At 41.7% G+C, this 22,884-nt stretch overlaps 1 protein-coding gene across 4 annotated transcripts in view; it reads left to right on the top strand.

The window, feature by feature from the left end:
- The window catches only part of ARID2 (AT-rich interaction domain 2), a 132,506-nt gene that overhangs the window by 91,999 nt on the left and 17,623 nt on the right, over positions 1 to 22,884 (top strand). For 2 of the 4 annotated variants that reach the window (XM_077265400.1, XM_077265398.1), the window contains exons 9-15: positions 6,750 to 6,846; positions 6,924 to 7,133; positions 7,340 to 7,507; positions 8,358 to 8,436; positions 10,809 to 10,943; positions 11,335 to 11,501; positions 11,755 to 14,603. In XM_077265400.1, the coding sequence (XP_077121515.1) occupies positions 6,750 to 6,846; positions 6,924 to 7,133; positions 7,340 to 7,507; positions 8,358 to 8,436; positions 10,809 to 10,943; positions 11,335 to 11,501; positions 11,755 to 14,603 (3,705 nt within the window). Of the gene's footprint in view, positions 1 to 6,749; positions 6,847 to 6,923; positions 7,134 to 7,339; positions 7,508 to 8,357; positions 8,437 to 10,808; positions 10,944 to 11,334; positions 11,502 to 11,751; positions 14,604 to 22,884 lie in introns of all 4 variants that reach the window. The other 2 variants (XM_077265397.1, XM_077265396.1) reach the window with 1 other exon arrangement.

The following is a 22,884-nucleotide window of genomic DNA, read 5'->3' as shown; positions in this document are numbered from 1 at the left end:
AGGTCATTTGCGCGCAGGACCTGTGATGATGTCGTGGTCACATGACCGTGACGTCATGGCAGGTCCTTCTCGCGTAGAATCCTTGGCACCGGAACCTGCCGCTTGCACTGCCGAGGACACCGCGCCACGTCGGAGGGTGAGAATAACCTTTTTTATTATTATTATTTGTAACAGATCTTTTTACTATTGATGCTGCATAGGCAGCATCAAAAGTTGGTCATGCAGGGTTAATAGCTGCGTTAATGGAGTGCTTTACACCGCGGTCCATTAATGCTGGCATTAACCCTGTGTGAGCGCTGACTGGAGGGGAGTATGGAGCGAGCACTGACTGCGGGGAGGAAGGAGCGGCCATGTTGCCGCCGGACTGTGCCCGTCGCTGATTGGTCGTATCAATGGTCGTGGGCGTTTTGCCACGACCAATCAGCGACTTGGATTTTCATGACAGACAGAGGCCGCGACCAATGAATATCCGTGACAGACAGACAGACGGAAGTGACCCTTAGACAATTATATAGTAGATATTGCAAAGTACTCTGCGTAAGCGTAACCTTAAACGGAACCTGTCAGCAGGACTGTACTGAGTAACCTACAGTGTCAGGTCGGCGCCGTTATACTGATTAAAATGATATCTCTGTTGATGAAATTTGTCTTGTGATTGTTGTTGTTTAATCTTTATTTTCAGTTTTGAGTTAATGAGATTCTTGTTCTGTGGGGGCCTTCATGTGGTTCTCTGGTTAGGTGTTCATACTGATGGCTTATGACAGGTCACTGATCCCTCGGGGATCTGCCCCCCTATTTTACATACTGATAATTATATAGATTGAAAAAAAAAAATCACATTCAGCAGGCAGGTGGTGGCACCTGCGCTACCGCATGATGGCATGTATAACTTGCATTTTAATAATTTTATTTCCTGATATAAATTTATTCAGAAAAAAAATTCTGTCTCAAAATGGCACTGTCATAGATGCTACTGCGCAGGCGTGGCCGGGCCATTTTGAGACAGATTTTTTTTCTGAATAAATTTATATCAGCAAATAAAACAATTTAATACATATTATACATGTGATTATGCTCAAGACAATGCAATACCACACGGACCAAAAGAAAAAGAATATATACAAAGCGTAGGAATATTAAAATACGGCTTTATTTAAGGAAATGCCAAATAGTTTACATAATCAGGAAGAAAACAGTTTTTTGTTTTTTTTTAAATATATAAACAAACACAACCGCGCAGCAACAGGATTATAGGGCTGTATATATTAACCAGCAATATGACCCACAATACCAGGATTCTTTAGGGGCTGTACATTACGTACTATAAAGTGCAAGTAAGGGGGAAACCGAACATGTAAAATTATCTTCATATAAAAAATATAAAATATTTTGATGATGTGCACATTACTCACATAATAATATAAAGTGCAATAGTATATAATGTGTGCTACACAAGTGAAACTAAAATCAAGTAAAACTAAAATCAGCCAATGTGTACAAAATTATATATGGGGAAGGGGTTATTATAACCCTATAATGTAGATCACAAAACCTCAAATAAAGTGCACTCAGAAAAAAGTGACACAGTGCAAACCTACTCCAATTCAGTGATGTGCACACTTGCAAGCACTACCAGATTTAAAAAGTGATGCCGTCCACCCAATTAAGCATACCTCAGTATGCAACTGTACAGCCACAATAAAGCAAATGTTACCTATGCCTGGGGTTTTTTTTCCTGTACCAGCGCGTGCCCGACGCGTGTTTCGGAATTATCCTTCGTCAGGGGGTGACGAAGGATAATTCCGAAACGCGCGTCGGGCACGCGCTGGTACAGGAAAAAAAAACCCAGGCATAGGTAACATTTGCTTTATTGTGGCTGTACAGTTGCATACTGAGGTATGCTTAATTGGGTGGACGGCATCACTTTTTAAATCTGGTACTGCTTGCAAGTGTGCACATCACTGAATTGGAGTAGGTTTGCACTGTGTCACTTTTTTCTGAGTGCACTTTATTTGAGGTTTTGTGATCTACATTATAGGGTTATAATAACCCCTTCCCCATATATAATTTTGTACACATTGGCTGATTTTAGTTTTACTTGATTTTAGTTTCACTTGTGTAGCACACATTATATACTATTGCACTTTATATTATTATGTGAGTAATGTGCACATCATCAAAATATTTTATATTTTTTATATGAAGATAATTTTACATGTTCGGTTTCCCCCTTACTTGCACTTTATAGTACGTAATGTACAGCCCCTAAAGAATCCTGGTATTGTGGGTCATATTGCTGGTTAATATATACAGCCCTATAATCCTGTTGCTGCGCGGTTGTGTTTGTTTATATATTTTTTAACAAAAAAACAAAAACTGTGTATTCTTCCTGATTATGTAAACTATTTGGCATTTCCTTAAATAAAGCCGTATTTTAATATTCCTACGCTTTGTATATATTCTTTTTCTTTTGGTCCGTGTGGTATTGCATTGTCTTGGTATATGCTTGTGCAGTGGTTTTTTCATTGCAATCGGGCACAGCGCACCCTGGTGGTTTTAATATTTTTAAATTTTATTAAGTTACCTCCTTTTTTTTGAGAGACAATACGATGGAAAGAATTTTTTAACCAACTGTGGGTACACTGTGTGTTATTTATTTAATGTGATTATGCTGCAGCGCAGGCGCCACCTCCTGCCTGCTGAATGTGATTTTTGTTTTTTCAATCCATACAATATTCAGTATGTAAAATAGGGGAGCAGGTCACTGAGGGATCAGTGACCTGTCATAAGCCATCAGTATGAATACCTAATCAGAGCACCACATGAAGCCGCCCCGGAGCACGAGAATCCTATCAACTCAAAACTGAAAGTACAGATTACACAACAACCACAAGACGGATTTCATCAACCAATGTATCACTGTAATCAGTATCCAATGTGACATTTTCTGTAGGTTACACTGCATAATCCTGCTGACAGGTTCACTTTAACGATGTGGCAATTAAAAAAAATAAATAAATAAAGGATATCCTTAAATTTATATTTTTTTAATAAGTGACTTGACGTCTAACAGAGATGCTAAGCAGTGACCACATTTTATCTTATACTATAGGTACAAAAGAAAATGATCAAGCTTTGCAAGAATCTACTATATAATTGTCTAAGGGTAACTTCCGTCTGTCTGTAACGGAAATCCCAAGTCGCTGATTGGTCGTGGCAAAACAGCCACGACCAATCAGCGACGGGCACAGTCTGGCGGCAAAATGGCCGCTCCATACTCCCCGCAGTCAGTGCCCGCTCCATACTCCTCTCCAGTCAGCCCTCACACAAGGTTAATGGCAGCGTTAATGGACTGCGTTATGCCGCGGTGTAACGCACTCCGTTAACGCAGCTATTAGCCCTGTGTGACCAACTTTTTACTATTGATGTTGCGTATGCAGCATCAATAGTAAAAAGATCTAAAGTTACAAATAATAATAATAATAATAATAATAAAAAAAGGTTAGTCTCACCCTCCGACGTCATGCACTGTCCTTGGCAGTGCAAGCGGCAGGTTCCGGTGCCAAGGATGCTATGCGAGAAGGACCTTCCATAACGTCACGGTCATGTGACCGCGACGTCATCACAGGTCCTGCGCTCATACCAACCCTGGGACCGGAAGCTGCCGCGTGCACCGCACACAGGCGCCAGGACTTCAAGGGGCCTTCGGAAGGTGAGTATATGTTTATTTTTTATATATGTTTATTTTTTATTTTAAGTCTTTTTTAACCACGCATATTGTGCCCACATTGCTATATATTACGTGGGCTGTGTTACATACTGCGTGGGCTCTGTTATATACTACATCTCTGTGCTATATACTATGTAGCTGGGCAATATACAATGTGACTGTGCAATATACAACGTGACTGTCCAATATACTACGTGGGCTGTGCAATATACTACGTGCTCTGTGTTATATACTAAGTAGCTGTGCAATATACTATGTGGCTGTGTCGGTTCTGTTATATACTACGTTGACTGTGCAATATACTACGTGGCTCTGTTATACACTACATGGCTGTGCAATATACTATTTGGGCTGTGCAATATACTACGTGCCTCCACAATATACTACGTGGCTGTGCAATATACTATGTGCATGTGCAATATACTCCGTGGCTATGTTATATACTACGTGACTATGTTATATACTACGTGGCTATGTTATATACTACGTGGCTTTGCTATATACTACGTGGCTGACCAATATACTACGTTCCTGTGCAATACACTACGTAGCTGTGCAATTTTTCTTTCTTCATATACATATTAGGATTATTATCTTTATATTTTGGTATAATTTATGGTAAGATATATGAATTATATTTATTTTTCATATTTCATCACGTCTTTCACAAGCTGCAATTTTTTAGCAGCGATACTTACCTTTAGCAGTGATACTTGTATACATTGATCGCATATTTGGATTAGTGCGCATGCCCTGGATTTGGCCACTCAGTGACTTCCAGCCCCGCCCACAGGATGACGCGAGCGTTACACGCTTGCGTGTCAGGGGCGGGATTTGGAAAGCCACTTACTTTGCATGAGCGGCGCATAACCAGCGCATGCGCCGTATAACATCCGGGACGCGACCGTAGCTATCAGCTGTTCGCAGCACTTAGGCTGATTTTTGCCATTTATAAAGAGCACTTTCCCATACACAGCACACTTGCCCCCATATGGAAGAAGCCTGAGCGGCGAAACGGCGCTGTCGGGGTTGCAGCATAGGCACACGATACCGGTCACTGTATTCATGTAAGTTAAACCTCATCTATATGTGAACCACTTTTTGATTTATGGCTGTTGTTCAATTTGTATAGATGTTATGACATCTGCAGTATCCTTACAGGGATAGCGTTTTGTACCTATCAGGTTGCATTTCAACCGTAGGTTTTTAGCACTGTTTGCACTATACGGCATATCCTTAATACAAACTTAGATTGTTTTGCTGCAGTAGTCTTCATATTAAAACCTAGTTTTACAGCCATATTTCAATTTAAGCTTATTTTCTCCATATTTGCACCGGCTTTGGTTTTATAATCCTCGGCTGTATACATATATTTCAGCTTATTTATATGGCCCACACAACTTTGGTCATATGACACTGCTATTTACAGGTCCGCTATCTTTTGGCAGTTCTTAACTGCTTGTGGTCAGGTAATATACATTCTATTGTATGACTAATTTTTTAGTCTATACAAAACATTGGCTGGTGTTTATTTAAATGTTCACAATAGGTTCACAATAATATCCCTTTTTTTAGTGACTAGGTTTTTTGTGTTGGCCTTATGTCTGCTTGTTTTTATTGAGACTCGTTGTTTGGTTATTTTCATGGATTTTATTGTTGTTCATCGTCTGTTTAATAAAGTATTTTCAATTTTATTCCATTGTATATGCCTTTGTTTCCCCACATACAAAGGGGGAACTGTGTTATAGTATCTCTGTGCTATATACTATGTAGCTGGGCAATATACAACGTGACTGTGCAATATACAACGTGACTGTCCAATATACTACGTGGGCTGTGCAATATACTACGTGCTCTGTGTTATATACTAAGTAGCTGTGCAATATACTATGTGGCTGTGTTGGTTCTGTTATATACTACGTCGACTGTGCAATATACTACGTGGCTCTGATATACACTACATGGCTGTGCAATATACTGCGTGGGCTGTGCAATATACTACGTGCCTCCGCAATATACTACGTGACTGTGCAATATACTACGTGGCTCTGATATACACTACATGGCTGTGCAATATACTGCGTGGGCTGTGCAATATACTACGTGCCTCCACAATATACTACGTGACTGTGTTATATACTACGTGGCTGTGCAGTATACTATGTGCATGTGCAATATACTCCGTGGCTATGTTATATACTACATGGCTATGTTATATACTACGTGGCTTTGCTATATACTACGTGGCTGACCAATATACTACGTTCCTGTGCAATACACTACGTAGCTGTGCAATACACTGCGTGGCTATGTTATATACTGCGTGGCTGTGTTATATAGTACGTACGCTGTGTTACATACTACGTAGCTCTGTTATATACTACGTCGGTTGTGTTATATACTACATCACTGTGCAATATAGTATGTAGCCTGTGCTATATACTACCTACATATTCTAGAATACCCGATACGTTAGAATCGGGCCACCATCTAGTAACATTGGTATACATCTGGTATAGATGTGTAGTTTTGCTTGATCAAAGTGCATACAGGAGGGAAGTGCTGATATAAATATGTGGCCATAAAGAAAGCTGACAATTGAATGTGTATGGGGCATGCCTGATATGATGTTCTCACAGGGTGTAAGCCACAGCCCAAGTTGTCTGGCAGTGGAATTTTGCCCTCTCCCCATTGAGAACATATGATGCCAAGTATAGCCCAGGTGTATGGGGTCAGGAGGAATAACTGTTGGGCTGAACCATCAGCTGTCTGAAGTGTATGGCCACTCTTAGTTCAATGGCCGTAATGTGGTAATTTATTCTTAGAAACGTGTGTATGATTTGAGTTTAAAAATCATCAGAAAACAAGGGTGAATTCTGAAATAACAGCCCCACCTGTCAGATGCATGGTGTACCTTTTTGTGTGTCTATAATCATTATAATTGATATTAGCTGCTGTGATATTCATTACTATTTGATTTTTGCAGCATAATAACTCCTTTTATGTCTTTCTTCTACAGCTTCAATTAGATCCTGTTGATTTCAAAACCACTCACCTAATGTTCCACACCATAACAAAATGTCTAATGTCACAGGATAGATTTTTAAAAATGAGAGGTAAATCTTTTAAGCATACTTATTTGTTATAACTTATGTTATTTGATGTGTCTAAGACTTTTTTCTTGCTTTGCAAGGCATGGAAATCTTAAGTAATTTATGTAAGGCAGAAGATAATGGAGTTCTTATATGTGAGTATGTGGATCAGGACAGCTACAAGGAAATCATGTGTCATCTTACTCTCCCGGATGTACTACTTGTAATCTCCACTCTTGAGGTGCTCTACATGCTTACAGAACTGGGAGAAGTAGCTTGTGTGAAGATAGCAAATGTAGAGCGAAGCATAGGTAAAACATGTCTACATTTCATATGTTTATGTATGCTAGTGTGCATTACGTTATATAAAACAATGTTAAGAAAGAAAATGTGTTCCACTAGATCCAAATTGGTACCTTGGTGGCTTGTTTTTATGCAGCTAATACTATGTTTTGATGTTAAATTCTGCTTGTATGGTCATAAATGTCAATATTCTACTTTTTTTTTTTTTTTGTAGACACCTTGGTTTGTCTTATTTCTATGGACATCCAAATGTTTGGCCCTGATGCTCTAACGGCAGTGAAGCTTATTGAACATCAGAGCTCCAGTCATCAAGTGGTTTCTGAGATTCGTCCTCAAGCAGTAGAGCATGTTAACCCTTCTGCTAATGCTAACCCTGCTCCAGGTTAGAATTGAATATTTTCCCTTTTTATGTAAGACATTATCGTATTTTTTTAATTATAAGACATGCTTTTTCCCTTCAAATTTGGGAGGACATGGGGATGCGTCTTATAATCTGAGGTGAGCTTACGGGGGGCGACGGCGGTGGAGCTGGGTCACAGGAAGTGGGGTCCCTGCTTCAGGAGACCGGTGGCAGGAGCTGGGCGATGCTGTGGTGCTTGGGATCTTAGAAAGTGTTGGCACCAGTAAGCAGAGTCCATTTTTCCAATGATATCCCTGCAGTTGGCATTGGGAAAATGGCCTCCTCTGGCGGCACATGGGCAGATTGAGATCTTTCAAGATCTCAATCTGCGCATGCGCCCCTCCGTCGTCCATTTTCCTTAAGCCCACACCAGGGATATCATTGGGAAAATGGACTCCGCTCACCAGCGCCGACACCTTCTGAGTTCCCAGGCATCACATCATCGCCCTGCTCCTGCCGCTGCCGGCCTCCTGAAGCAGCAACCCTGCCTCCTGTGACCCCACTCCACTGCAGCCGGCCCCACAGCTAGGCTACCATTAAAAGGGAATATAAGACCCAACACCATTATATTAAAAAAAATCCCTATTTTGCACTCCAAAATGTATTATAAACCTATTCTAATCCGCAAAATAGTTATTTGTTTGATTTTCATAAGTCTTATTTCTAACTGATATATGACATCCATTGAGTTCTATAAGCTCATCCTGTCTAGCATATCTCATCTGCTTATTACCAAGGTATCACACTTGGTGGTCCACGACTTGCTTGTAGGACTACTATGCTGTATGTAGACACTTTATATAGATAATGCATCATTTTGTTATACCTTCAGCTTCCAGACCAGTTAATGCACATGCTGTGCCTCCTCCTGGAATTGTGGAAATAGACAGTGAAAAGTTTGGATGTCAATGGTAAGTAGCTCAAGCCCTGTGTGAAAATGGGATGTTACTGGAGTTAAGACAATTAAGTGCAATGTGGGGCTGAAAAATCTTTCAATTTGTTTTAAATTACTTAAATCCATGTATTTTGGGCTAAAAATCATTTTTGCAATGGAGTTTAATTAAAAATGTTGCAGTTTGCCTTCTGTAGCCTTTGTGTTGTACTGACTGTTGCTGGCAGCAGAGTGGCTTTACTGAGAATCAATGCCTGCTATTATGGACTGACCGGAAGACTACTTTTTTCTTCTTTTTTTTCTTCTGATTCCCTCTCCGCTATAATCACAGACCAAATCAAAGGGAAACCGAGCCTGTAAAAGCAAAATGCTGCAACATTTTTAAAGGAATATGATTTTTCAAAAATGATTGTAGCCCCAAATGCTGGCATTTAAAGGAAAAAAAAAAGTTGTCCCCAAAGATGGTCAATTCCTTTTATGTATCAATCAGCCATTTTATTTATACCATAGCAAATGTTCTCCGTCTATATGGCTGCAAAAGTGTTGGGTTTTGGATCAATCTGGTAAGATTAGGTCTTCGCTACACAAACGTTTTGGAGCACTACTGATTTGATTTTAACTATTTAGCTACAGCTGCAGTCCAAAGCAATCTATTGAATAGTATGCAATTGGGTGGAATGCAGCTGCCACTAAATAGTTAAAAATCAATCAAAAGCACAAAAAACATTGCTGGGTAACCCAGGCCTAAGAGTGAATTTTACTTTTGGTAGGTTTGTTTCATAAGTCTACGCAGCTAAAAATCTATTTCACACATCTGAGTGGGATTATTTTGGCTGCAGGCCCATAGATTTCTACAAGCCCCATTCATATGACTAAATCAATAAGTGCACATAAATCACTCCTATTGCTGTGGACTGGCAGAGACAGCAAAGTACAGTGCTTCGCTTTTTTTTGTCAGTTCCACAGTCAATGTATGGAGAAGCAGTGCGCATGCATCATTGCTGTATTTTAATAGGGCTCACCACCCCCACTGTCCTAAGGTGTGAGCTCTACTCGTGGGACCACTAGTGATGATCAGACACTTATCCTATCGACCCTGTTTAATTACTTAATCTCTCCGGAACAGCAAATAGAGTTATGTAGAAACGTTAAATAAAAAATTCAACCATATGAAGGGATTTCTGGGCCACAGAATTTCAGGGTAATGCCTAGGACACTGCTCACATTTGGGGGACAGTTTTCATAGGGAGGACTAAGCAGCAGGAAAGCTTGGAACAATGGGGTTAGTTCATCAGCCTTTTTTTTTTTTTGCTTACTAGCTCTTTATTATGAAGAAAAGGTAAACAAAAAGATTTATTCTATTTTCATAGGAACCCGCTAGACCCTCTTGTTGGGATACTAGCCTTTTTTTCACATCCGCGTTGGCTGCTCGGCTTCAGGTCTCTGTGGCAGATGGCATAAAACATGCTACAACAAATATTGCAGCATGCTGTGCTATTACTTTCTGTCCAAAGTATGTAGATTATTAAGGATATCCTGTAACTAATCTGTCAAGACATTAAATTGCTTTGCTGCTATGATGGAAAAGAAAAATGCAGTTCCTAAAACACATGTAGCCTAACTCATTCAGACATCGAAGTGACTTTTCATCAGTTTTGGGTCTGATTTTCAGCAGTGTTTGGTCAGTGTTTGTTTTCACCATTAATGTTTCATCAGTATAAAGAGAATAAAAATAAATAATTGCAAAGCTTCTCTTACCCATTGCAGTGTTAAAAGTGGACATCAGACAGATGGCACAATGTGCTGTAAGTGACTTTCACACATTCATGGACTTGAATGGTTGATTTGGATCCGTGACTTGGGAAGAAAATTTAACAGGTTGCTGTAAAAAATAAAAATAAAAAATTTGTTAAATACACGAACAGCCTTATAATAATGAATGTGTTCTTTCTGTGTTTCTGTGTGAAAAACAGATGTCTAAATGAGATCTTACTGAATTAGATAATAGTGGCCGCTAACAACCCACAACACATTTTCAAACTCCAGAATGTATCTAAGCAAAAGTTATATATTTTTTGCCGTAAATAAAATTGAAACTTTTACTCCATGTAAAGGAAAGATATTACAAAATTTAGAAAGATGGATTTAAAAAAAGAAAACTGTAAAGCACCATATAAACTAAAGAAAAATAAATAAAATATGAATTTGTGTTTTTAGGATGGTTAAGAACACTGCAGGGTGTGTTTGCTTTGTGGCCACAGTAATGGATGAGCATTGTTATTCAGAAACGTGTCAGTAGACAAAAGCAGTCTACAGGAATGGGTGGTGAACAGTCTGATACATTCCCATTTAATCTTGATTTAAATGTGTTGTATTGTGTCTTTCCTGCAGGTTGAATGCACATTTTGAAGTGAATCCAGATTCTTCAATGGCAAGATCAGATATGTATTCTGAATATCTATCTACTTGTAGTAAATTGGCTAGAGGTGGAATTCTAACTTCATCTGGATTCTACAAATGCCTACGGTACTACAACTTGCTGTTGATTTTTGTGCATCATATTATAAGACACAGATACTGTTCCTCAAAACAATAATACAGAGTCCAAAATAAAATAAAAATGTGTATGTGCAGCAGAGTTTAAAATAAATAACAAAATATGTAGAAAGGTGAATAGCCTTTTAGTGAAGTGGGTATGTTTTTGTGTTTATTTTCTTCTTTCCATGAATATAATTTTACTTTTTATTTGTACTCTTGTCCTTCCCAGATTATTGCTACTATGTAAGCAGATTGCCCACCTTTTTAAATGTTTGGAATTGTTATACTAAAGTGACCAGGACTTACCCAGAATGTTGTATGGAAACACAGATTGCAGGAATTGTGCTTGATGGTATACACTTTTTTTTTTTTTTTACAGGTCTGTATTTCCAAACCACAACATCAAGAAAGTAGAAGATGCAAGCAATAATGGACAAGCTCATATTCATGTGTCTGGTGTGAAACGAAGGACCTTACCACTTCCAATCCAGATGTACTATCAGCAGCAACCAACTTCTAATGTACCTTCGGACACAAATGCAGGAGGTAAGTGTACAAGGCTTTTTTTTTCTACTTTGCTTATTTGTGAGCAGTTATATGCAATCTACATAGTTTAAGAGACAAAAATATTCTGTACATACTTGTATATATTTAAATAGTATCTGATAAATACAACAAAATCGATAGAATGTGTGTTTATTTAGATAGATACATTATACAGATACATGCACAATTATTTGTCTGTTTCATGTAATCAATGATTTGTTGATTTTTATTTATATTTTTTTGTTCCCAGCAGTGCCACAAGGAGCAGGAAGTCCCTTCCAGAGAACTGTAGCAGCTAATCAGGCTCCTAATCTAACTGCAACACAGATGTCTTTCCCTATTCAAGGTGTCCACAGTGTGGCTCAGACAGTTTGCCGTATGCCACATAATCTTCACGGCCAGGCCCCGCAACAGCAAAATACCACAGTGACTGTTATACAGAATAAAACTCCAATTTCATGTGAAGTAGTGAAGGCAGCAGTAATACAGGGTTCTGTACAACATTCAGCAGTTCCTGTCAGTATTGCTTTGGGAGGATCGACACAAGCTTCTCTGGTTCAGAATCGCAGCAATCCAGGGCATCAGGCATCTGTTACAGTTGTGGGTTCTCAGGCCTTGTTTCACCATCCGTCTGTTATTCAGCAGCAATCACCTTTACACACTGTGGTACCTGGCCAGTTAGCATCGGGCACTCCAGTAGCTGTTATACAACAAACTGTCCCTCAAGGACATATATTTGGCAGGGTGCAAAGTATGCCAGCAGGTACATCTGGACTTCCACATGGTCAACAATTAATCACCACATCATCGCAAACTGTTCATGTCCCATCCCAACAATCCCCAGCTTCCAACCAGCAAAAAGATACAGTTATCCTAACTCCACAACAATATGTTACTACTTCATCTTCTAACATTGTGTCTGCTACAACTGTACAAAGTTTTCACGTCGCAACAGGGCAAGTGGTGACAATAGCTGGTGTTCAGAGCCCTCAGACCTCTAGAATTGGGTTTCAAAACATTGCTCCGAAACCTCTTTCTTCTCATCAAGTCACATCAACAGCCGTAGTTCAACAACCATCACAGCAGCAACCCCAGCAGAGTGTAGTCATTGTCAGTCAGCCAGCTCAGCCTGGACAAGCGTACGCACCAGCCATTCACCAAATAGTTCTTACTAATCCCACTGCAATTCAGGCTGGACAAACTGTTCAGTTAACTGGACAGACAAGTATAACACCTTCATCTTCCCCAATCCCAACTCAAAATAATCAACTCCCCCCAGTAATAACTTCTCCTCAGACCACTGCACTGTCACAAGGACCCCCTCCTACTGTTAGCCAAATGCTTTCAGTAAAAAGGCAACAGTTGTCACCAGCACCTCACCAACAGCAGGCACAAGTGCAGCAACAACCGCAGGCACAAGTGCAGGCTCAGCAATCACAGCCGTCCCAACAGGTACAAGTACAGGTTCAGCAGCAGACCCAAAGTGGAGGTATTGGACTCTCCAGTCCTGCTGAGTCCAGCCTCATTAAGCAGTTGTTGCTTCCCAAACGAGGACCTTCAACGCCTGGAGGAAAACTCATCCTTCCTGCTCCGCAGATACCACCTCCCAACAACACAAGAGCACCAAGCCCTCAGGTGGTATATCAAGTGGCCAATAATCAGACTCCTTCATTTGGTGTGCAAGGGCAAACTGCGACTTCACAAATATTGATGGGGCAACAAAATGTGCAGTTAGTCCAGAGTACAGTGCAGAATCAAACTGCTGTACAGACTGTTCCAATCTCAAATTTACAGATTTTGCCAGGTCAATTGATCTCGAACTCTCCAGCTACAATATTTCAAGGAACTTCTGGCAACCAAGTCACAATAACAGTTGTGCCAAACACCAGTTTTGCTACTGCAACTGTAAGCCAGGGAACTACACCTCAGATTCTTGCACCAATGAGTGGGACACAACCTGGAGTTGGATTACAGGTACAAACCCTTCCAGCTGCTCTTACACAACCAGGTGGGCAACTACCCGCATCTGCTGCTTCTCCCCCTTTTAAGGGTGATAAAATTATTTGCCAAAAGGAGGAAGAGGCAAAAGAAGCTACTGGCTTACACGTGCATGAACGTAAAATTGAAGTAATGGAAAATCCTTCTTGTCCGAAAGGTTCTGTTGGCACCAGCAATGGGGAAGCTAATGAAAATGAAGTTCAAGTGGGAAACCTGTTGAATGGTAAAAAGTTTGACTCCAGTCTACCTCCTTCACACTCAGGGAAAACTCCGAATGAGACCAGTCAAGTGGTCACTAATGGGACATCTGTGCAACTGGGGGAAAATGGAGCTTCATTAAAACAAAACCCTGAACAGAGCAATCCACAGGATGCTAAAACAGACTTAAAAAAGCCACAGCTTAATGGGGTTTGTGATTTTGAAAAGGGAGACTCTTCTCATTTGAGCAAAAACATTCCTAATCACAAAGCTTCCAATCATGTAGGAAATGGTGAAATCTCTCCAGTGGAGCAAAAGGACCTTCTGGATTCTGCTCAAGTTACTGCCAAAGGTGATCAAGTGGAGAAGCTTTCCAATGGACCTATATTTCCCAACAGTTTGGCGCATTTTGCGAGTAGTACAAATGACATTTCTAACCTTGCAATCCAGATACAGTGTGGTAATGTAACAGACTTGCCCAATGGACCTTTAGTTTCCAGTTTGAATTCAGATGTGCCTCAGCAACGTCCGACTGTAGTTGTCTCAACACAGTCTGCGGCTTCTGTTTTACCGGGTCATCAAGTTATTGCAGTGCCCCATATAGGAACTAGGATTACCCAACCTGCTCTGCCGACAGATACCCGTTCTACCAATGGCACAGCAGAATGCAAAGCTGTTAAACGACCTGTAGAGGACAATGACCGGGAATCTGTCCCAATCATTCCCAATAAAGTGGGAGTAAGGATTGTTACAATCAGTGACCCTAATAATGCTGGCTGCAGTGCTACCATGGTCGCTGTGCCAGCAGGCGTAGATCCAAGCACTGTAGCTAAAGTAGCAATAGAAAGTGCTGTTCAGCAAAAGCAGCAGCATCCACATACCTTTGTACAGACAGTTGTTGCACAGGTAAGTCTCACTAGAAAGCCCAGTCAATGCAAGTGTTTGTCGTTTTATCATTGATGCTCATTCTAAAGCATAAATCTGCATATATAGCTGAGTAACATTGGACTTGTCATATCCAATTTTGATTGCATTGTGTCATGGTAATCCTTGGCGTCCATAGTTGCGTTGGAATTTTTGCTTCTGATTAAAAAAAAAAAAAAAAATGGAATAATTAATTTCCATGTAAATTACCATTCTAATTTTAGGCATGCCCAACGGCATTAAATCTTGTAGTGTTTCTAGTGTTATCCGAACATCACACACATGTTGGTATCTCTGTTAAGACATTTTGGTATTGTGGGAAAGTGTACTCTGATTTCCATCTTTTTTCCACCGTTATAATTGGGGGCATTCCATCAATCCTTCCGCTACTCTTTATGGAAAGATTATTGCTGCGTTCAACACTTCATTTCTGTCAAACCTGCTGTATGCCTGATACTCCCCATTATAGTCCGTTGGATTAGGGGGTGCGAGTTTTGGTCCATTTAAAATTGTACCTGTCACAGTGCTATGGTTTCCTTTATAAACTGGAGCCATGATGTTAGTGTGTATAGAGTCATTAATTACTGCTTGTAAGGCTTGTGGAGTGTTTTTTTTTTTTCATGCTGTTAATAACCACTCATGTTTTTTCCACCCTCATGAAACCTGTGTACACACTAAAGCAATACCTTGTAAATCCCCGAGTACTTCTAAATGAAATGTGTTTATCATCAGAATGGTAGAGTGCAATGTGATTTACAGTAAGATAGTTCATGCACCTGCTGAGCTTTCCAAAATTGTCATTGTTGGCTAATCTCTGATGCAATAAAACTTGTGTATACATATTGCTATACCTGGATACACAATGAAGGATGTAATTGATGAGGGCCTCAAAAATTATACTCCTGCATATGATACAATTTTGAGCTATGCTAGATACACAGTGGCAGTGCTTGTAAGACCATGCAGCTATGCCTTTTGACATCAGTGGGATTCTCCTGAAAGCATGGCTTCTACCTTATCAGAATTTATGCAGAGAGAAGGAAAACACTTGAAGAGAATCTTTCACCTCCATCAATACTATTTACCTACAGATAGAGGTCATCTGCAGGTAAATGGTGTTTAAAGGCCCCGTCTCACATAGCGAGATCGCTAGCGAGATCGCTGCTGAGTCACAAGTTTTGTGACGCAACAGCGACCTCCATAGCGATCTCGCTATGTGTGACACGTACCAGCGATCAGGCCCCTGCTGCGAGATCGCTGGTCGTGTCGGAATGGCCTGGACCTTTTTTTGGTCGTTGAGGCCCCGCTGACATTGCTGAATCGGTGTGTGTGACACCGATCCAGCGATGTCTTCACTGGTAACCAGGGTAAACATCGGGTTACTAAGCGCAGGGCCGCGCTTAGTAACCCGATGTTTACCCTGGTTACCAGCGTAAATGTAAAAAAAAACAAACAGTACATACTCGCCTTCTGATGTCCGTCAGGTCCCTTGCCGTCTGCTTCCTGCTCTCACTGACTCCCTGCCGTACAGTGAGAAGTGAGAGCACAGCAGTGACGTCACCGCTGCGCTCTGCTCTCGCTGTACGGCCGGATCTCAGTCAGAGCAGGAAGCAGACGGCAAGGGACCTGGACACCGAAAGGCGAGTATGTACTGTTTGTTTTTTTTTACATTTACGCTGGTAACCAGGGTAAACATCGGGTTACTAAGCGCGGCCCTGCGCTTAGTAACCCGATGTTTACCCTGGTTACCCGGGTGCTGCAGGGGGACTTCGGCATCGTTGAAGACAGTTTCAACGATGCCGAAGTCGTTCCCCTGATCGTTGGTCGCTGGAGAGAGCTGTCTGTGTGACAGCTCCCCAGCGACCACACAGCGACTTACCAACGATCACGGCCAGGTCATATCGCTGGTCGTGATCGTTGGTAAATCGCTTAGTGAGACGGGGCCTTAAATCCTGTCTAACCAGTTTACTGGATTAGCTGCTACGGAAGATGAAGTTTTATATTCTCCCCGCAGCCACTTGCTCCCGCAGTTTACGGTGAGTGTGCTGTAAACGCTGCCTGGCACTTTCACTGTCCGCTCTTCAGTGTGAGTTGGTGTGACTGTAACTGATCCCTACCCTTCCTCTATAACTGGAAGTGACGGACTGCAGCGAGAATATAATTACCGTATTTTTGTGACCATAAGACACACTTTTTTTCCTCCAAATTTGGAGGAAAGTGTGGGTGCGTCTTATGGTAGGGATGTAACGTGGGGAGGGGGCAGCAGTGAGTGGGATTGCACTGGGAGGCAGGAGTCAGAAAAATGTCCCTGCCTGGCTTCAGGAATCAGTGCTGGGGAAACCACATGGTCCCGATCATCAAAGTGCAGTGAATATTCATTAGCTGCTTCCCCGCCCACCTGTCAGCAGCAAATTAATACTGCTTCACAGGGACACACATGGTTTCCCCAGCGCTGGATTCCTGCAGCAGCTGGGGAGATCTGTGTGTCTGGTGGAGGAGGAGGCAGGGACCAGAGGGGACAAGATCGCTGCATACCTGACTGCCGGGGCTGTGCTGGATGCTGAGTGCTCCAGCACAAGGACCTGTGTGATGTCAAGAGTGGGCGGGCTGGAGCATCACATGGCAGCACAGAGCCCTCCCTCTTCTGATGTCATCACAGGTCCTGCAGACACCACACTACAATCTGCAAGCTTACTCCTGTGCTGTGGAGAGGCAACAAGAGGGAGCGCTCTGTGGTGTCATGGGATGGGATGCTCCAGCATTTTACCTCACCACAGCTGGCTGGCTGCCATAATTAAAAGATTAGTCACTACAAACACAAAATAAAGCACTCTGCCACTTCTGTGGTGAACTATAACTCCATAGCCATAGGATCTGCAGGACATGCTGGGAGTTATAGTTCTCCCAATGGGATCTCAAAGCAGCACTCCAGTGTTATTTTTTCAGTGCTGGAGTGATGCTTTAAATATAAGCCCTGTGCCCCCATTCTTAAACTCACCCTCCAGCGTCTTCATATAGCACTTTACAGACACCACACTGGTCCCGCAGCACCATCTTCTACCCGCAGCGTCCAACATAATAACATACTATTATATATAACAACAGCACATATAATAGTATGTTTATGTTATTAAATATTTTACCACCTTTTTTGCTTCAAATATATTTTTCCCTATTTTTCACCTCTAAAACCTGGGTGCGTCTTATAGTCCGGTGCGTCTTATTGTTTGTTTTTTAATTCTGCGTTTTTGTCTGGGTACATTTATCTTTTGTGCATGCTGATCAAGTTTAGTGCATAAAAAAATTAATCTGATTCAACCTGATACCTGTGTTTTTTTTACAGCGTTTTTTGCTCTACCCATTGCTTTTAATGAGAAATGTTGAAAAAATGCTGGAAGTGACATGCTGCATTTTGCAACATCGCAGCTCTTTGACAAAACTGGAATCAAAATAAGCTATGTGCATGAGATTTTTGAAACCTTATAGCCTTTGCTGGTACTGTAAAACACAGCTGAAAATTTGCATAAAAACATTTTAGAAAGCTGCAAAAATACAACGTTTGAAAATAGCCTTACAGCAACAGAAATCTGTCTAAGGCTGGGTTCACATTGCGCTAGAGGCGTCCGTTAGACGGACTACGTTACACTGCGGCATAACGCGGTGTAACTCAGCCCGTTAACGCTGCCATTAAGTCCAATATTGGACGCATCGCTAGCGCACGCCCACAATGGGCGGGCGCTAGCGATGTGCCGTCATTGAGTGACAGACCATGGGACGCAGGCTGAAGCGTTTCCGGGTCACTGCTAGCGCAGATAGAGCATCTGCTAGCTCTATCTGCGCTAGCGCGCTGACATACCGGCACTTGTGTTAACAGCAGCCCGTTAATGCATGTGTTGAACGGGCTGCTGTTAACGCAATGTGAACCTGGCCTAAGAATGTTAATAGGGCAGGTACCAGTGAGCATGTGCAGTCGGAAATTCTGCTGCTGTGGATTGGACTCTTAAAGGGATAATCCAAGATCCTGTCCAAAATATGTAGTAGGTGTAGTAATAAAAATATTAACAAGTAACTCAAATTAGAAATTTTGTTTAGTTCTTTTTATTCGCTATGTCACTTACCCACGTCCAGTGCATTAGCTTAGCTATCCATAGTTACTCTACTGAAATGTCCTGTACATGGGGTAAGTGACCTAGCTTATCAGAAGAACTATGCTACATTTTTAATTGAAGGTATTTTCTAATATAATTACATCTACTACTTATTGGGGTATGATTTGGAGATGGGAATATCCCTTTAACCTAAACTTTGTACTGTCAAGTTATCTCTAGGTCACAGCAGCCACTCTTCATTCAGAAAGGCAGAATAAGCACCTCTTACTTCAGCACTTCTGGTATTGTTAGTACTAGATCAGAAAGACGGGATGGACAGCAGTGTGAGCAGCTTCTTCTTACCACAGCACCCCTTGTTACTCCAGTGTTGGATCACAAAGACATGGTGGACAGCAGTGTGAGCAGCTTCTTACCACAGCACCCCTTGTTACTCCAGTGTTGGATTACAAAGACATGGTGGACAGCAGTGTGAGCAGCTTCTTCTTACCACAGTACCCCTTGTTACTACAGTGTTAGATTATAAAGACATGGTGGACAGCAGTGTGAGCAGCTTCTTCTTACCACAGTGCCCCTTGTTACTCCAGTGTTAGATCACAAAGACATGGTGGACAGCAGTGTGAGCAGCTTCTTCTTACCACAGTACCCCTTGTTACTACAGTGTTAGATTATAAAGACATGGTGGACAGCAGTGTGAGCAGCTTCTTCTTACCACAGTGCCCCTTGTTACTCCAGTGTTAGATCACAAAGACATGGTGGACAGCAGTGTGAGCAGCTTCTTCTTACCACAGTACCCCTTGTTACTCCAGTGTTAGATCACAAAGACATGGTGGACAGCAGTGTGAGCATCTTTTTCAGACCTTAACACCCCTGGTATCTTCACTATTGGATAAGCTAGATGGGGTGGACAGTAGTGTGAGCAGCCTCTTCTTACTTCAACACTTGCCAACTCCAGTATTAGATCAGAAGGACTGTTGGCAAATGTGTGGGCAGCCTATTCTTACCTCAGCACCCCTGGTAGCTCCAGTATTACATTATTATTATTATTTATTATTATAGCACAATTTATTCCATGGCGCTTTACATGTGAAAAGGGGTATATATAATACATCCAAGTATTTACTAGTAACATAAAGGTATTTATTTATTCTTTTAATACGCACAGTGCCAGTCTCTCAGCGCTCGCATGACTTTGCTAGCAGCATTCACATGACATAACAGTATCACACGAGTGCCAGGATTGCTGGTATCAGCTTTTTTTCCCCCCCTTTTCTAATTGGACTGCAGAATTTAAAGGGAACCTCTCAGCAGTACTGTGCTGAGTAACCTACAGAGTATGTCAGGTCAGCGCCATTATACTGATTAAAATGATACCTGGCTGATTAAATCAGTCTTTTTGTGTAATCTTTTTCAGTTAATGAAATTCTCATGCTACAGGGTGGACAATGGGGGTGTCTTCTTGTGGTGCTCTGCTGAAGCATCACCATTTTGAGAGAGATATGTATATTTTTTCTGAAGAAATTTATATCACCAAATAAAATAATTCAATTAATATTATACATGTGATCATGCTGCAACTCAGGCATTTTTTTTTTCAAAACATATTCTATGCAGTATGTAAAATAGGGGGCAAGTCAGTGATGGATCAGTGACCTGTCTGTCATAAGCTATACAGATGAATATGTAAGCAGAGCACTACATAAAGACCCCCCCATAGGCTGCCTCCAGAGCACCAGAATCCCATTAAGTTAAATTAAAAAATTAAACAACAACCACAAGACGGATTTCATCAACCCAAGTATCATTGTATTCAGTATTACCGCTCCTGCCTGACACTGTCTGTAGGTTACTGTGCACAATCCTGCTGACAGGTTCCCTTTAACAAAAGGGTTGTCCAAGTAGTGAACAACCCTATTAACAATATCTATGCATTCAAGGCATATTCTGGTCTTTTATAAAATGGGGACTTACATGAGTTTACAATATTGCCCACAAACCTTTTTATATCCGTGCACTAGACTCCGTAAGTATAGACAATAGGCACGCAGGACACTTCTAACATTGTCATAGAACGCAGTGATAACCCCTGGCATAGTTTATAGGGTTGAATAATAGAACTTGGTTGTGATCACATGACATGTGCCGGAAGTCCTATGACCTGATCAGGGCTGATTTCAATTAAGTTACCATATGAATGGATGTGTCCTCATTCACGTAATGGCTTGTTGATAAACTGAATGCAGGGCTTTAGTTTAATTTAGATAGCCCATGCAAGCATTGCACAACTGGTATACCATTTTTCTGCACTGGTATTATTTGGTTTTGTAAGCAGTGATAGGCAGTGACTTGCCCCATATCTTATAAATGTAACTTGTTACAGTTTAACTAAGGGTCACATGATTGCCTTCCATGTACTGTTGAAACCAGAAGTTTACATACATTATATAAAAAGACACATATGTATGTTTTTCTCAATATCTGAAATGAAATCAGAATAAACCTTTCCCGTTTTAGGTCAATTAGGATTACCATAATTATTATTTGACAAATGCCAGAATAATGTGAGAGAGAATATGTTTTAAAGATTTTTATTACTTACTGCAAAGTCAAAAGTTTACATACACTAAGATTACTATGCTTTAAAAACATTTCTGGCCCCCCATATGATGATGTCATGTGTTTGGAAGCTTTTTGCAACATCTGAGACTTGAGCGTCTTCGCATGATAAATAGACATGCTGTGGTCTGGAAAGATGCGCAGCATGTCCGTCTCCGCAGTGAAGCATCTGTTGCCAGTGCACGCATAGTGGGCATGGAATTTCTTGAAATCCCAGCCACAATACTGGAACATCTGGCCGCTGTGGATGTACCCAGCGTCCAACTCGCTGCGTTTACTGACTGCGGGAACATACCCTTAGACCACCATCCCAACTGTGAAACATGATGGCAGCATCATGTTGTGGGGTTGTTTTGCTGCAGGAGAGAGTGGTGCACTTCATAAAATACATGGCTTCATGAGAAAAGAAGATTATGTGGAAATACTGATGCAACAGTATATAAGCCCCCGATCCGACCTGTAAGTGAAGAAAAATAGCTTTTATTATACTCACCTGGGGGTGGTCTGGTCCGATGGGTGTCGCTGGTCTTGGTCCGGTGCATCTCATCTTCTTGTGATGCCGTCCTCCTGCTTGCTTCATGTGGATGACGCCTCCCCGCGTCTTACACACAGGCTCCCCAGAATTGCGCTCCTGCTCAGGCATACTTATCTGCCCTCAACAGGGCAGATAAGTACGCCTGCGCAGGAGCGTGATTCCAGGGAGCCTATTTTTCTTCTCTTACAAGTCGGATCGGGGGCTTACATACAGCATTATAGAAATCTGTATATAATCCCTGAAAGGGGGTGGCCGTAACTCGTATCAGCCATACCTGGTGACAGGTACCCTTTAAGGATACTGATACAGAACCTGCAGAACATTTGGTTTTGTTTAGACGGTTGAGACCAGCTCCTAAGGTCTTTGCCCCTCATAGAGAATTTGAGAAGGTACTTTCCAAGGAACAGGGCGCTAAAGAGGGAAGCGCCTCTGCATCCTATATCCCTTCTCCCCTGAGCTCACTGCAAACTGGACCACTTCACCAAATGTGGACCTTCCGGTTTATAGATTGTCCACCAATATGGTCCTTCATTTTCAGGATGCAGCATCTCTCAAGGACTCCAATGATGGGCTCATAGAGTCCTTTTCCAGGTCAGCCTTTGAAACGGCCACCTCTACATCGTGTTCTGCCTTTGCCTCCACCTGGGTGGCAAAGTCTATACCGGCATGGGTTAAGCAGCTCGGTCAGGGCATTCTTTCTGGAGCCTAACCAGAGGAATTGGCCAACCTCTCAGACCAAAGTACTCATGCAGGGAAGTACATGGTATCCACCTCCCTGGACGCTGCTTCATGTGCTGCTCGGGCGTACAGCAATATAGTGGCCATCCGAAGGACCATTTGGCTTAATGAGTGGCAGGCGGATTTATTTTCAAAGAAGTCTCTGACCAGCTCGCCTTTCCAGGGTTCCCATCTGTTTGGCTCCAAGTTGGACCAAATTATTAAGGAGGCCATCGGAGGGGCGAGCTCTCTCCTTTCTCAGGCTAAACCATGCCGTTCTCCTTTTGAT

This window comes from Ranitomeya variabilis, chromosome 5 (assembly GCF_051348905.1).
Source record: "Ranitomeya variabilis isolate aRanVar5 chromosome 5, aRanVar5.hap1, whole genome shotgun sequence".
Classification (NCBI taxonomy): Eukaryota; Metazoa; Chordata; class Amphibia; order Anura; family Dendrobatidae; genus Ranitomeya; species Ranitomeya variabilis.
This window is presented reverse-complemented; position numbering and strand designations above follow the sequence as displayed.